This window comes from Perissodus microlepis, chromosome 12 (genome assembly GCF_051167445.1).
Source record: "Perissodus microlepis isolate ML-2025 ecotype Zambia chromosome 12, ASM5116744v1, whole genome shotgun sequence".
In the NCBI taxonomy this organism is placed as follows: Eukaryota; Metazoa; Chordata; class Actinopteri; order Cichliformes; family Cichlidae; genus Perissodus; species Perissodus microlepis.
The window spans coordinates 18,991,240-19,003,356 of record NC_140472.1 but is presented as its reverse complement, the minus strand read 5'-3'; the positions used below and the strand labels follow the sequence as shown (position 1 = coordinate 19,003,356).

Genomic DNA, 12,117 nt, shown 5'->3' with positions numbered 1-12,117 from the left:
TAAACACAAAATCAAAAGCTGTTACGCACATGGGCGCACACACACACGCGTGCGCACACACACACATAACATTTTTAAAGGAAAATGAAAGGAAACCTCCTCTCTCTGGTAAGGTTAGATATTATCGTGAGGTTTTCAGTCTTTGTATTCGCACAGTCTCAAGTAAATGATAAAAAGCAATTTCTAGGCAATGTGCCCCATCAGTAAGTGTCAGATTATATAAAAGCTTTTAGGTTTATCTCAATTAAAAGACAGCATATGGAGCAGCAGCGTGGCATCCTGAACTATGCTAATTATAGGAGAGCTATATGAATACCACTGCTAGCCTCATACCCACACTGAAGTGGCAAGCTTTTTTAACTTGCTTGCCCACAAATATGATTGAACTTAATATGATTTTAATAGAGCATTAGCTCCAGTAACAAGTTTTAAAGCTAATCCTCTAAGTGATTCAAACAGCATTCAAACAACAACTATCCTGCTATTTTAATCCCAGTATAATTAAAAAACAGAAAATAAACATTACACCAAGTTTTCTGCTTTGATAGCAGGCAACTGTTTTCTTCTTTTTAAAGTTGTAAACATGTGGCTCACTAAAGAGCCATGTGACCCACTCAATGTCTTTCCAAAGTGTTTATATTCCAGGGAACTGGAACATTTTTGAGCAGAAACTTGCACGTCTTGAATACATTTCATGATGAGAGTTTTTCTACCCAGTTCAGATCATACGGTGCTGTATGCGGCCCATGAACTAAAAAAGTTTTGGTTTTTTAAAGGTTTCGTAAAAGCATTGTGAAACAGTAGCAGTACTGGTAAGATGCCTCTGCCTTCTCACCTGCCTCCTGCACATCCCTGTGGCCAGGGGCATGTCCGGTACACCCGCTGGAGGATTGTCCCATTCTGCACCTGGCAGGTCACAGTCTTAGTGACCGTATGAGGACACCAGTTCCTGCCGAAAGAAACAGAGTCAGAAATGTAGAAAATAACAACAGCAGGATTTCAACAGTTTGTTATTTTTAGACTCAGTAAAAAGTCTGATTCTTAAACTAAACACAGGAGAACGAATTTCCAAAACACCTTCAAACGAGTGCTGTCACACTAAAAACACTGCGGTCTCCCCGCGGGTTTTCATTCTGTCCTTCCACCCCCCCCCCCTCAACTCCTTTGTTTGGGAACTTCCTCACCGTGTTCACTCGGTTTTAATCAGCCACAGAGTTTGCAGGACTGGGTTATATTTGCACAGGGGTCTCTCCTCTATCAATACACATGCATTTGTATAGGACCTGGGAGGAGCAAAAGTCCCTCAGGAGGGGATAAAGAGGAAGACAAAGTCTCATACAAAGATGAAGGTATTTAAGCATGGGTTAATGCTGGGTCATGAGTTCACTCCCTTTAATGGAAGGCCTTCATAATTCATTGAGGAGAGCCTGCGATGAGATATCGACGATGCTAAGGTCAGAGGTTGAGATCTGATAGTGAGGATGAGAACGCTCCGCAGCTATTACATTCAGAGGAGTTCGACCTCCAGAAGCAAAATGCGAAATTTTATCAATGTCTCAGTGAGACTGCTTAAAATTAAAGGAAGTGCGATTTATCTGAAGAGACTGTGAGCTAATTGGTTTAGCTTAATCCTCACCGAGAGCTCGGTGTCCCTTTTAAAGGGAGCAGATCTGTTCTTGATAGCACAGGCGCTATGAGAAACATTTTAGAGAAAGCCTTTAGATTTCTTCTCTCTCTGCTACATATCAGAACAGGGAAAAACACACAACTGTTGGCTTTAATGTGAAGAGAACGCTCTCGGGCTGATGAGCGACCACATTATCAGAATGGTTTTATTAAGAATGATGTGTACAGACATCCTCATTACCTTCATGTGGCTGTAAGAGGAGCACGGAAACAATTACTACAGCCTGTGTTTACAACATTATCAATAGATACATAGGAAGGGAGCTCATGAAACTACACTTTTTTTGTTCTGCTGCCAACGTGTGCAAGAGTGCTTGGGTGTTCCCACCAAAGTCTGTTTGTCAATATGGGAGACCATATGTTTGTGTGCACGAGAGACAGTTTACACTAAAGAAAAACCGCCAAAGGGAGAGGATGCGAAGCAGCCCTGAACCGGCTCCCATTAACCGTTCCCACATGTCGTGGTGGCCACACACACATACCTGAGCCAGAGCGCGGGAGCACCGCTGATAAATGTTTGTCTACAGCTGCAGCGACTTTCCCTTATCACATGACAACGTCTCTTTTATTATTGAGTGATCTTGATTGTTTCCATTCATGTAGCAAGTATTTAAGCCTGCAGACTGAAAGGATTTTGCATTATTTACCGCATCTGGAAAAAGCAAAGGAACGCAGCAAAACGTAAGACATTATCTGAATTAATCATAGGGAAAGGAATTCTTCCGCCACATGTTATTCAAACACAGGCCCACCCTTCGTGTATCATAGCGTATCCATCAGCCATACATCTACTAGAATGACGGTGGATCTATATGATTACCCTATGATTGCTTTCCCTGGTCCAGAAAAAATTGCTCTAATCACTGGTGGAAAATTTCAGACACTGAAGAAGCTGTGGTCAGGTAGAGCTGGGAGGAAGGGGGAGGGGATGAGGGGGTAGTAAACCCAACTCCTCCCCACCACTTATCTGCCAGACCCGACAGATAAACATCTGAGTTTCCCAGGCCAAGAAGAGGCTTCACCTGGGAACGGACAAGAGTCTCTTACGAGGAGGGAAGGGGGCGCTGAATTTCTCCCTGTCTCTTTGCATTGCTCTTATGCAATTACCGAGGAGGAAATGCCGACCCTTCTTCCTTAAATGAGTGAAAGAACAAAAGCAGCCAATTCATATAATATATAACAAGTGCGATGCAGCAAGACAAACACTTCCACTGCAGCAAGTAGATTTGGGGAGGCCTAACAATAACTGTGTTATTATCTATGCATATGAGGGACGCAGGCTCTAAGTGCATTTAGTCTTTCAATCTCAAATGCTTTGTAGTCAACACCTTCCTCTTACTGGAGGCACCCTTGTTCTATGAAGTGTGAAACCCACCAGCACCATGCTGTTTCATTGGCAAAAACACCAAGCAGGCCCTCAGTGAGTATCAGGTCTCTAAGCACACATGGCGCACTCTGAATGCTGGGCCCAAGCTAAATAAATCATCAACCATGTCTCACAGTCACATGTAGCCACAGCCAACCGTTAAGAGAAATCACAGCTTTGGCCCATCTGTTCCTCGACGCTGCCGACGCCAAGACAGTAAAATATTGGAGGGGAACAAAAAAAGTGCTGAATCCTTAAATGTATGCAAATGCTGACAGAAAGCTTGTGAACTCGCTTATATGCTGCGCTGTCATTACCGCATGTGCCCTTAATTCACCTTTTACGCTATGCAGTCCACATTTCCCGTGTTCACACTAGTGAGGCAGTTCGCCTACTTCAGCATACTGCACCGGGATGAAGAAGGTAGGGGTTAAGCCGTGTGAACAGACAAGTAGGCTGATGTGGGCAAAACGCTGATGGGACTCTGATTAAAAACACCACAGTAACTCCCTTTCCTCCACCCATTCATTCACGTATCGTAGGAGCTGGCCTGAACGCTCGGAGATATGTTTGAAATGCAAAAGGAATTCCTCTGGATTTCTATCTGTGGGAAAATACTCGAGCAGAACAAAGGACAAAAGACAGATGTGGCAAATAGCCAGACAAAGGAGAGGACAGGAAGGAGACGAGAAAAGAGGAGACAAAGGTCAACTTATCGCAGAGGTCATCCAAGAAAGCTTCCGGTGGGGACAAAGATGGCAATTATGAAGCAGTGTGGCTCCCGTGGGATTGAGAGGAGACATAAGATAAATATGGCACCACAACAATGACAAAGAGGAAAACAGCAAGAACAAGTCGAGGTGAAATAAAAAAAAACTTTGCAGCTCTAGAGTCATGGCCTGCAGGTTCAATGACAAACAAAAGAAACAGGTTGTATTAAGTTTCTATTTGAACAATTGTTATACATTAATTCAGAGCATTACGGCTGCTGGGGTATTATATTGCAGGTTCAAAGCTGCCGTGGGCTTTCCATGCGCAGCGGACAGTGACGAGCATCAAAGCACCGAAGCGAGGCCTTAAAGGTCAGGGCTAAGTGACTCCTTACAGCAGCATGGAATAAACAAGGAAAACTCTCATCTATCTTTGTCTCCTTTGAGCTTTCAGGTGCAGACACCTGTGAGCTTTCAGTCTGTGGCATCTTCAAGTGTTTGAACCTGGAAGTGAAAGAGGAATTCCACTCAAATGAAGGATTCACTCATATCACACCTACAGCGCCACGTATCCTGACTGCTCAGCGTGAATGGACCATCATGTCGAGCTGAGCTGCTCCACTGACCGTGAATGAGATGCTGACTTTATGGACTGCTCACCTGCAGTGCACAGGATGCAATATGGGGTCTGGTATTAGGCTCATACAAAGTATCAAATCTCTAAGACATCGGGAAACAAAATCGGCTCAAAGTTATGACATCAATGTCTTGTTTTGTCCAAAAACTGAAGCAACTCAGACTGCAACCACAGAAATGAGTAAATATTCAATCTGATAAGCAGGAATCCAACAATTTTTTTACTCATTGTGGAGGATGAGCTGCCACAATTAGTTCTTTGCTTTAAGACTGATATTACACATGAAAATCTGTAAATCGTGAAGAAAAGAGTTCAAGATCCTGTCTTAAGAATCTCATATTTTGTCCAGTGACACGTCCAAAAACAGAAGATAAGACAGTGATGTAATACAGAAAAAGACAACAAATTCAATTGAGTAATGTAATCAACGGCCAGTGGATATTATTGGAGCTGAACAATTGGTGACTGCCTCTTGACATCCATCCAAATAATGGTTCCCTGTGCATATACATCATTTGAAGTTTCACAGACATTCTGCTTGAAGCCATGCAGCTTCCTGGAATCTCAGTTGTCTTCATTCCCATGCTTAAAGTGAACATGGATATGGTCAAGATGGATGAGGAATGAGGACTGCCACAGGCTCAGACTGCCTGTCAGACCACGACAAGTCCTCCGAGGGAGGATAAAGAACTGGGCGAGACAGGGACTAAAGAAGCATCTCCCTCAGTGACCCCACAGTTTACTGAGCTATGCAGTCATTAAGAGAGATGGTGAAGGAATGCTTTATCAGCTCTTTCACAGAGTGACTGCACCAGCAAAGAAAATACCCACAAGATGTTAATCCCCTTTGATTGTGCTAATCACTGTGTGAAGACAGTGCTGGTATTAGTGAAGGTTTCCCTTTCACAGTGCACTAACAGTCATATGCGTTTCCTTTTAAGCACCTGAACCCTAATGACAGGTTGCTTTCATCATCGAGGTTGATCTCTGAAATCACACCGCCGCTGTTACTGTTTGTTGACACCCAATAAACTGCTGCTTTCACCGATCAGGCCAGCCAGCCAGCAGGTGGACTGAGACTTTCAGCTCCTCTCATGTCACCGCAAACCCGGTGACCTCTGAACAAGGTGGTTGACTCACGCCAACAGCAGCTTTCCCTCTTTCAGTCCTGCCTTTCCTGCACGGCCACTTACACTAACAGCAGCAAACTGACTGTAAACTCATCCCCCTCTGCTTTTTTCCCCCAAAACAAGCTCAGATTGCACTGGAGTCCCAGCTGCTTGTGTTTAGCAAACATGTCCACAAACCTCTGGCTCTGAGTGGCAGTGGGAGCTGAGCAGAGAAGTGAGGCAGTGGAGTGACCGAAGGGGTGCTGAAAACCACCTGAACACACCCAGAAGACCTCATCAGAGAGAAGGGATTTCAGCCTCCAGCCATGTTCAGCCCACACACACAAGCTGACAGCATAAATATTTGCAAGATGGGGAAACGTCCTCTCATCATTAATCAGTGGCTAGTCTCCAACTAAACTTGGCTCTGTCCAGGAGGAAAGCAGAGCCGGTTAGCCCTCCTGCCTTCGTGTTTAGTCTGGTGACTCTCTTTCAACACCCTTGTCAACTCGATTGCCCTTACACAGAAGATCCATCATTTTCTGAAACCTTATTATCCCCCTTTTCATTCAGTGATCCTTTAAGATAAACGTTTTCACGCTTTATTATAGAGATACAAATAATCAATCACTCCTTAAACTTAGGGTTTAACACTCTTTTTTTGAAATCTTCACCCTTGGGATGCTGAAAAGAGCAGGCTTTGTGTGTGAGGCTAAAGGCGCTGCATGGATAGAGAGCATATAACACGCCACAGGGACAGCAGAGGTGTGTGAGCTGGGACAAGAGTGTGGATGGGACTCAGCAGAGTAAAAACATGCTGCCTGCCAGCACAGGAAAAGGGAAACCAACTGTCAGGAAGACAATAGCGCCCGGTAGATGGATGGAGATGGGAGTACATCCGTGGAGGCATGCAGTGGCAGCAACATAGAAAACAAAACTTAATATAAGTATTCTGTGTGCAATATGACAGCTGTGCGTACTTTCCTCACCTTTTCTGGTAGACTGAGCTGTGGGTGGCTGCTGTCTGGTCTCTGTTCAGCTGCGTCCCGACTGAATAGGTTTTGTAAAGTCCCGTCTTCCAGGTCCCGTTAACCAGCGTGCTCAGCCAGAGTATCAGCACTGTCCAAAGCAAACTTTTCCTGCAAAGCGCGGACACGCTCTCTCGTTGGTGCGATCCCATTTCCGTGGCATCAAAAGTAAGAGCAGAACTGTTTTAATGAGGCCCCGCTTGGAAAACAGACCGCTTAGTGACTCCAGCTCGGGAAACGTGTCAAACTGCGCCGGGTCTACTGGAGAAGACGCTCATCCTTTTCACTAAAGTAGAAAACACACACACACACACAAAAAACCCCGATGTATGTGTAATAGAGCTGAGTGTGAACTAGCCCATAAACCCACGCTTGTCTGTGACAGAGATCCGACTTTATAAAAATGAACCATGAATGCTCTGAGTGTTAAATGCGTGCTATCCTCCCTTCCCTGAGTGTGCTCTGCCTACCTCCGTCCGTCTGCGCTCATATCGTGCCGATCCTTTACAGCAGCGGGTATGAAACCAGTTTTATAGTCTCCTCCGGTCTTTTAAAAGCACAGCCTGCTGGGTCTCTTTTTACCCTGCCCCGTTTCAACTTCTCACAGAGGACAAAGCGACGGCACTTAACGCATTGTACTGTTTGCACTAAATGAATTATGGGCTGCTGATTCTCAAGGCTCCTCTGAAATCACAGGCGCGGTGCTAGTGAGAGTTAGGCCCCCATTTAAACCAAATAAAACGGAATGTTTAAAGAAAAGAAACGAAAAGTTTTGATAATACTGGATATGACGAGTTTAAACCCCCAGCTAAGGCTAATCACTTCTTTTATAAACCTTTTTTTGAACATTTTGAATACTATGCAACCATCTTTCTTTATTTAAAATATAACGCAGTTAGTTTAACCTATTTATAACATCATCAACAACATCTATCTATCTATCTATCTATCTATCTATCTATCTATCTATCTATCTATCTATGTTTGCCCCTGAGTTGTTTTCAGCAGGTGTAGTCTGTCAAAGCCATCAGTACCCAGTGGTCAGAGAAAACTGAGGTTAGTGTCATTTCCCACTGCATCTGGGACAGCCAGTAGCCACAGATCTGTGGTCCTTCTCCAAAGTAAACACCTGGCACTGCAACCAAAAACTAGGACATGAGTTGTATATGTCTGTGACTGTGGTGACTGCAGCCCTTGGGCTTAAGTCTGGCCAGCTGCAAAAGATGCTGCAGGCAGCAAAATGTGCTTATCTAACCTGTTAATAAGGTCTACTAAAGTTTTGTGCAAAGTTCTTAACTACTGAAAGATAATGTTAACACTTTCACAGAAGAGGACTGGGATTAATTCCTGTTCCTCACTATGCCACAGGGAAAATGGGGAAAACAGTGTGTTGACTTTACTGGGTCTTAATGAGCCCACCTGCTCCCAATCACCACACATGGGAGGGGATTTGTTCCTGGGCACCCTTGGCGCTTTTACGAGGCCACTCAGGGCAAACAATGGTGCCAAGCAGGAACTAGAGCAGTTTAGGGTTAATGTAAATCCCTGCAGTCATGAGCAGCTGAAAATAATTTTGACCTCTAAGGAAGCGAGCTGGGTTCAGTGCCAGTGAGAGAATTTTCTTTTTTTTTCTTTATCTGTCATTACTCTTACTTTTATGATTTCCCTCCCCTTTATTGTACAAAGTTAAACAGCCAGATTGCCCATTGTTTGTTTAGGTCTGCTTTTACTAAAGATCCATCCAGTGATGTTCATTAAACAACACAACACAACATTCATTCCCTCTTTTCAAAAAGGGAAACACAATTGCTCCTGCCCCCACCCAGTGTTTGGTCATAAACATGTCCTGATTTTCCCTCTTTTTGTGTCAGTTGAAGGTGAGAATGGGGCCTGTTCAACCTTTGCCCCTCTGCCATTTAGAGAGATCCTTTTAGGCTACAGAATATGGTAATGACAAACATTTTAATCGTGTACCAGGTTGGGACTTTTCAGGGAAGAGACTAAAGAAACTAAAACAATTGTAAACCGATGTATACTGCGTGAGTTATGGCTCCAAACTGTTGCAAGTTTTATTTCTGCACCTGCAACGTCACTGCTGCACCAGCTGCCACATCCTCTAGGACCGTCTGAGTTTTTAGAGGTTACTCCACCTGAGCTGGCATGCTCACATCAGCAGCCTCGATTACTCAGTGCTGTGCAGGATCTTCTCTTTGCATGATGTAATAAAACATGCCCTGTTACCTATACTGCAGAGAAAAGCTAAAAAGTTGCTTGTGGTTGCCTCTGGTTACTGTTAAAGTTTCCACTGCACGCAGCAGTTTATGATTTTTTTTTTTTTTTTTACAAAATCAGCAGAAATATTTTGCATCTGCTGACCTCTAAGAGCATGAATGGGATTCTGAGCCTACACGACACAAGTAAAAACCATTTATTTATTCATTCACAGCCTTAACATTTCAGCAGATTAGTCAACCGTAGCTTCAAAGACAAATCCCTAGAGATGTTGATCAGCCTGAAGCTACTGCCTCTGTTATGTGCTGCCATCTAGTGAGGCAAATAATTAAAGTTATAAAACAACAATAAAATAAAATGTATTACACAGGCTATGTTTAAGTATTTTTCTACATGAAGCAGGAAGCAGACATTGCTATCGTTAACTAACATTTTTCAGCTGACTATGCTACAAGTAATCAGCTCAGTGGCGTTGACAGTTGTGTTTAGTCAGTGTTGAGGCACAAGCAGACTCCCTGGAGTACCCAATGAGAAAGGTGCATGGTGGTGAACAGGTCTGCCTCAAACACCAAGCCCACACCCATTGCATTCCTCCGCAACGAAGTGGTGTAGACAGGTGTCCGCAGCGTATTCTGAGGTGCAAAACACACAAAAATATAGTTAAATAGATGCATTCAATAATGAGCTATAAATTAGTGTGGAGTTCTGTTGTTCTTGCTGTCCACACCTGTAGCCTGAGGCGGCGCGTCTCTATGGGGATGACTCTGAGGATGGGCAGTTCAACGATCAAAACTTTTGGTTTACTCTTCACTAAGCAGCACTTCTCTATGTCCCAGTCAGCTCCTTCCAGATACAGGCCGGACAGAAAGCAACCTGCAGGGAATGAGACTGTCAGTCTTTACAACTACTCGCTGCTCATGCTGCAAGTGAAGAGCTCTGATTATTACCCTGTCTGGGTCTTTCGGCGACTTCATCCTCACTCTGATGATGGGTAACTTCTGAGTACAGTGTTGAGAGATCCAGAGGCCACCCATTTTTCCTGCACGCAGCTTGGACCAGAGCAGTGAGGTAAGATTCAGGGATATGTAATCCTGATAGCCACATAACTTTTGGCTCGCCCTCATTCACCTGGTGAGCACAAAATACACCAACTTGAAAGTATATTCAAAGCATAAGTCATTTGTTAACTGTAAAATGTTATGGTAGAAAAATTATTAACGAAAAAAGATTAAATGGGGTCATCCTTACCCAACAGTTATACTGCTCATATCGCCTCTTGAAATGGGACATCCAGTTACCAAGAGACTTAAGAGTGTCAGGTGCCAGCTTCTTCCAAATGACCGGAATGTGACCATTAAAAAGGGATCGAGCGACCTCATCCAACTCGCTGCTCATCCCCACCTCACCAGCCAAGGCCTACAGCACACAGGAGAATCTAAACAAATCCCAATCGGAGCAAAGCACAAATATACAACACCTGCAGATTAATTTACTGAGAATCTTGGGTCTTCAGCCCCTCCATCTCACCCTCTGCAGCTCAGCCAGAGAGAGCTGCATGCGGACCACCAGTTTGTTAAAGCGCTCTAGTTCCTGAAGGAGAACCACCGAGGTTGGAGAAATGTCCATGCCAAACTTTTTCCGGATCACATCCATGTCGAATAACTGCGGGAGCTTGTTCTGAATGTCCTGGGCCACCTGGCTGATGTACTCATCCCTGCTGATGTGTCCACCAGATTCACCTGAGAAATGAGAGAGTATTTATCAGCCACTAAGAAGAAAGCATATGGAAATAAATAAATGCTTCTACTTCTGAAAAACAGGATATATTACTTCAAGGGATGAGCTGAAAGATGCAAAATCATACCTGTCTGAGGTTGAAGGTCTATCAGGTGAGTCCACATCTCCTTAACTGCATTTGTGTAGTATCCTATCTCCGCGTTGGAATGGAGACCCATAACCTCTGGTGTGTTTGCCAGTGGCATGGCTTCAATCTCATCTGTAGCACATTAACAGCATAAAGCATTAAATGATGACAGAAAATTTCCTCCCTCCCCTTTTTATGAGTGAGAGAATTTGAGTAATAAGAAAACAACTGCTGACCAACATAGACGTTTTTTGGTCCAGTTGGAGGGATTTTGTAATCTACATCTTTGTTTTTGAAGAAGTGGAACTGCCGGAAAGTGTAGAAGAGGAAGTCTCCAAAGTACTCATCCATGTAGACAGTCAAGATCCTGCGGTCAAAGCTATCTATTGCTCGGCCGCCATACATTACCTGACAAAACATTATAAATTACACCAAACTTACAGCATTTAGTAGTATAACAGATGCACACTATTCAAATGTACAATATAAACTAATTCATTTTAGCCTAACCTCCCCAGTAAGATATTTAAGACTTCCCCAGGGTATATTGATGTCTCCTTGATCATGAGCTTTTGTCAGATAGGTGTTCAGGATCTCCATACACACCTGTCAGAGCACAGATACTATGTTTAAACTACTGAAAAGTGAAATACAGCAAATATTATACCACTCATAAACTAATTTAAAATATACCGGTCAAAGGTTTTAGAGCAACCTAGTTCTTCCAGTTATTTATTGCAACTCAAGTCATTCAAGGCCAATGAATAGCTTGAAATGGTACAAAGTGAACTGCCAGAGGTAGAAAAAAAAAGGTAAGGTGACTAAAATTTGAAAAATAATGTACATTTTAGAATTATACAAAAAGGCCTTTTTCAGGGAACATAAAATGGGTTAACAATTTAAAGTTGTTCTGCATCAACTTCTGCAACAGATATGGGGAGAGCTTTCTGAAGAATATTTGATTTCTATTGTAGAAAGAAAGGTGTGTTCAGCTGCTATATCTGCCAAAGGTGGCGACTTAGATGAGTCAAAAGTATAGAATACATTATTGTCTATAAATTGATTCCATGATTTCTTTTTTAACTCCAGTTCCTTATTTGTACTATTCTTTTATATCAGAGTTCAATGAGACATTAAACTTGGGGTGTTCTAAAACATTTGACCGGTAGTGTAAACATACTTTCAAAATAATCTTAGACTAATGTGCAACTTACAGAAAAGTCAGACTCGCTGAAGTCGTATGGGACATTCCAGCCAATTTTTCCATATTTCCGTCTCTCTTGCACCACAGCATGGAAGAAGGCAAGAACAAACACCAGGCTGGAGAACGCAGGGTGCGGGCATGTGGTCAAGGCCTCATGGGAGATTTTAGAGTATGTGGCTCTCATGTTAAGCTTGAGGCCGTTGGGGGGCTCTGTCACTACCTGCACACAACAATGAAGGAATACTGTCATACCATCGGTTACTTCTGAAGCATCTCTGCTT

General features: G+C 43.4%; 2 protein-coding genes across 4 annotated transcripts in view; both read right to left on the bottom strand.

Moving 5' to 3' along the window:
* The window catches only part of emid1 (EMI domain containing 1), a 55,869-nt gene extending 48,622 nt beyond the window's left edge, over positions 1–7,247 (bottom strand). For 2 of the 3 annotated variants that reach the window (XM_084946856.1, XM_084946858.1), the window contains exons 1-2: positions 6,498–7,000; positions 836–949 (exon numbers count right to left, since the gene is read on the bottom strand). In XM_084946856.1, the coding sequence (XP_084802982.1) occupies positions 836–949; positions 6,498–6,688 (305 nt within the window). In that variant the 5' untranslated portion in view covers positions 6,689–7,000. The other variant, XM_084946857.1, reaches the window with a different exon arrangement.
* Positions 7,248–8,948: 1,701 nt separating this feature from the next.
* The window catches only part of dnah10 (dynein axonemal heavy chain 10), a 29,046-nt gene continuing 25,877 nt past the window's right edge, over positions 8,949–12,117 (bottom strand). The window contains exons 70-78 of the mRNA XM_084945791.1: positions 11,847–12,056; positions 11,143–11,238; positions 10,869–11,040; positions 10,633–10,764; positions 10,296–10,507; positions 10,017–10,184; positions 9,716–9,896; positions 9,496–9,641; positions 8,949–9,400 (exon numbers count right to left, since the gene is read on the bottom strand). Coding sequence (XP_084801917.1) covers positions 9,254–9,400; positions 9,496–9,641; positions 9,716–9,896; positions 10,017–10,184; positions 10,296–10,507; positions 10,633–10,764; positions 10,869–11,040; positions 11,143–11,238; positions 11,847–12,056 — 1,464 coding nt within the window. The 3' untranslated portion in view covers positions 8,949–9,253. The remainder of the gene's footprint in view (positions 9,401–9,495; positions 9,642–9,715; positions 9,897–10,016; positions 10,185–10,295; positions 10,508–10,632; positions 10,765–10,868; positions 11,041–11,142; positions 11,239–11,846; positions 12,057–12,117) is intronic.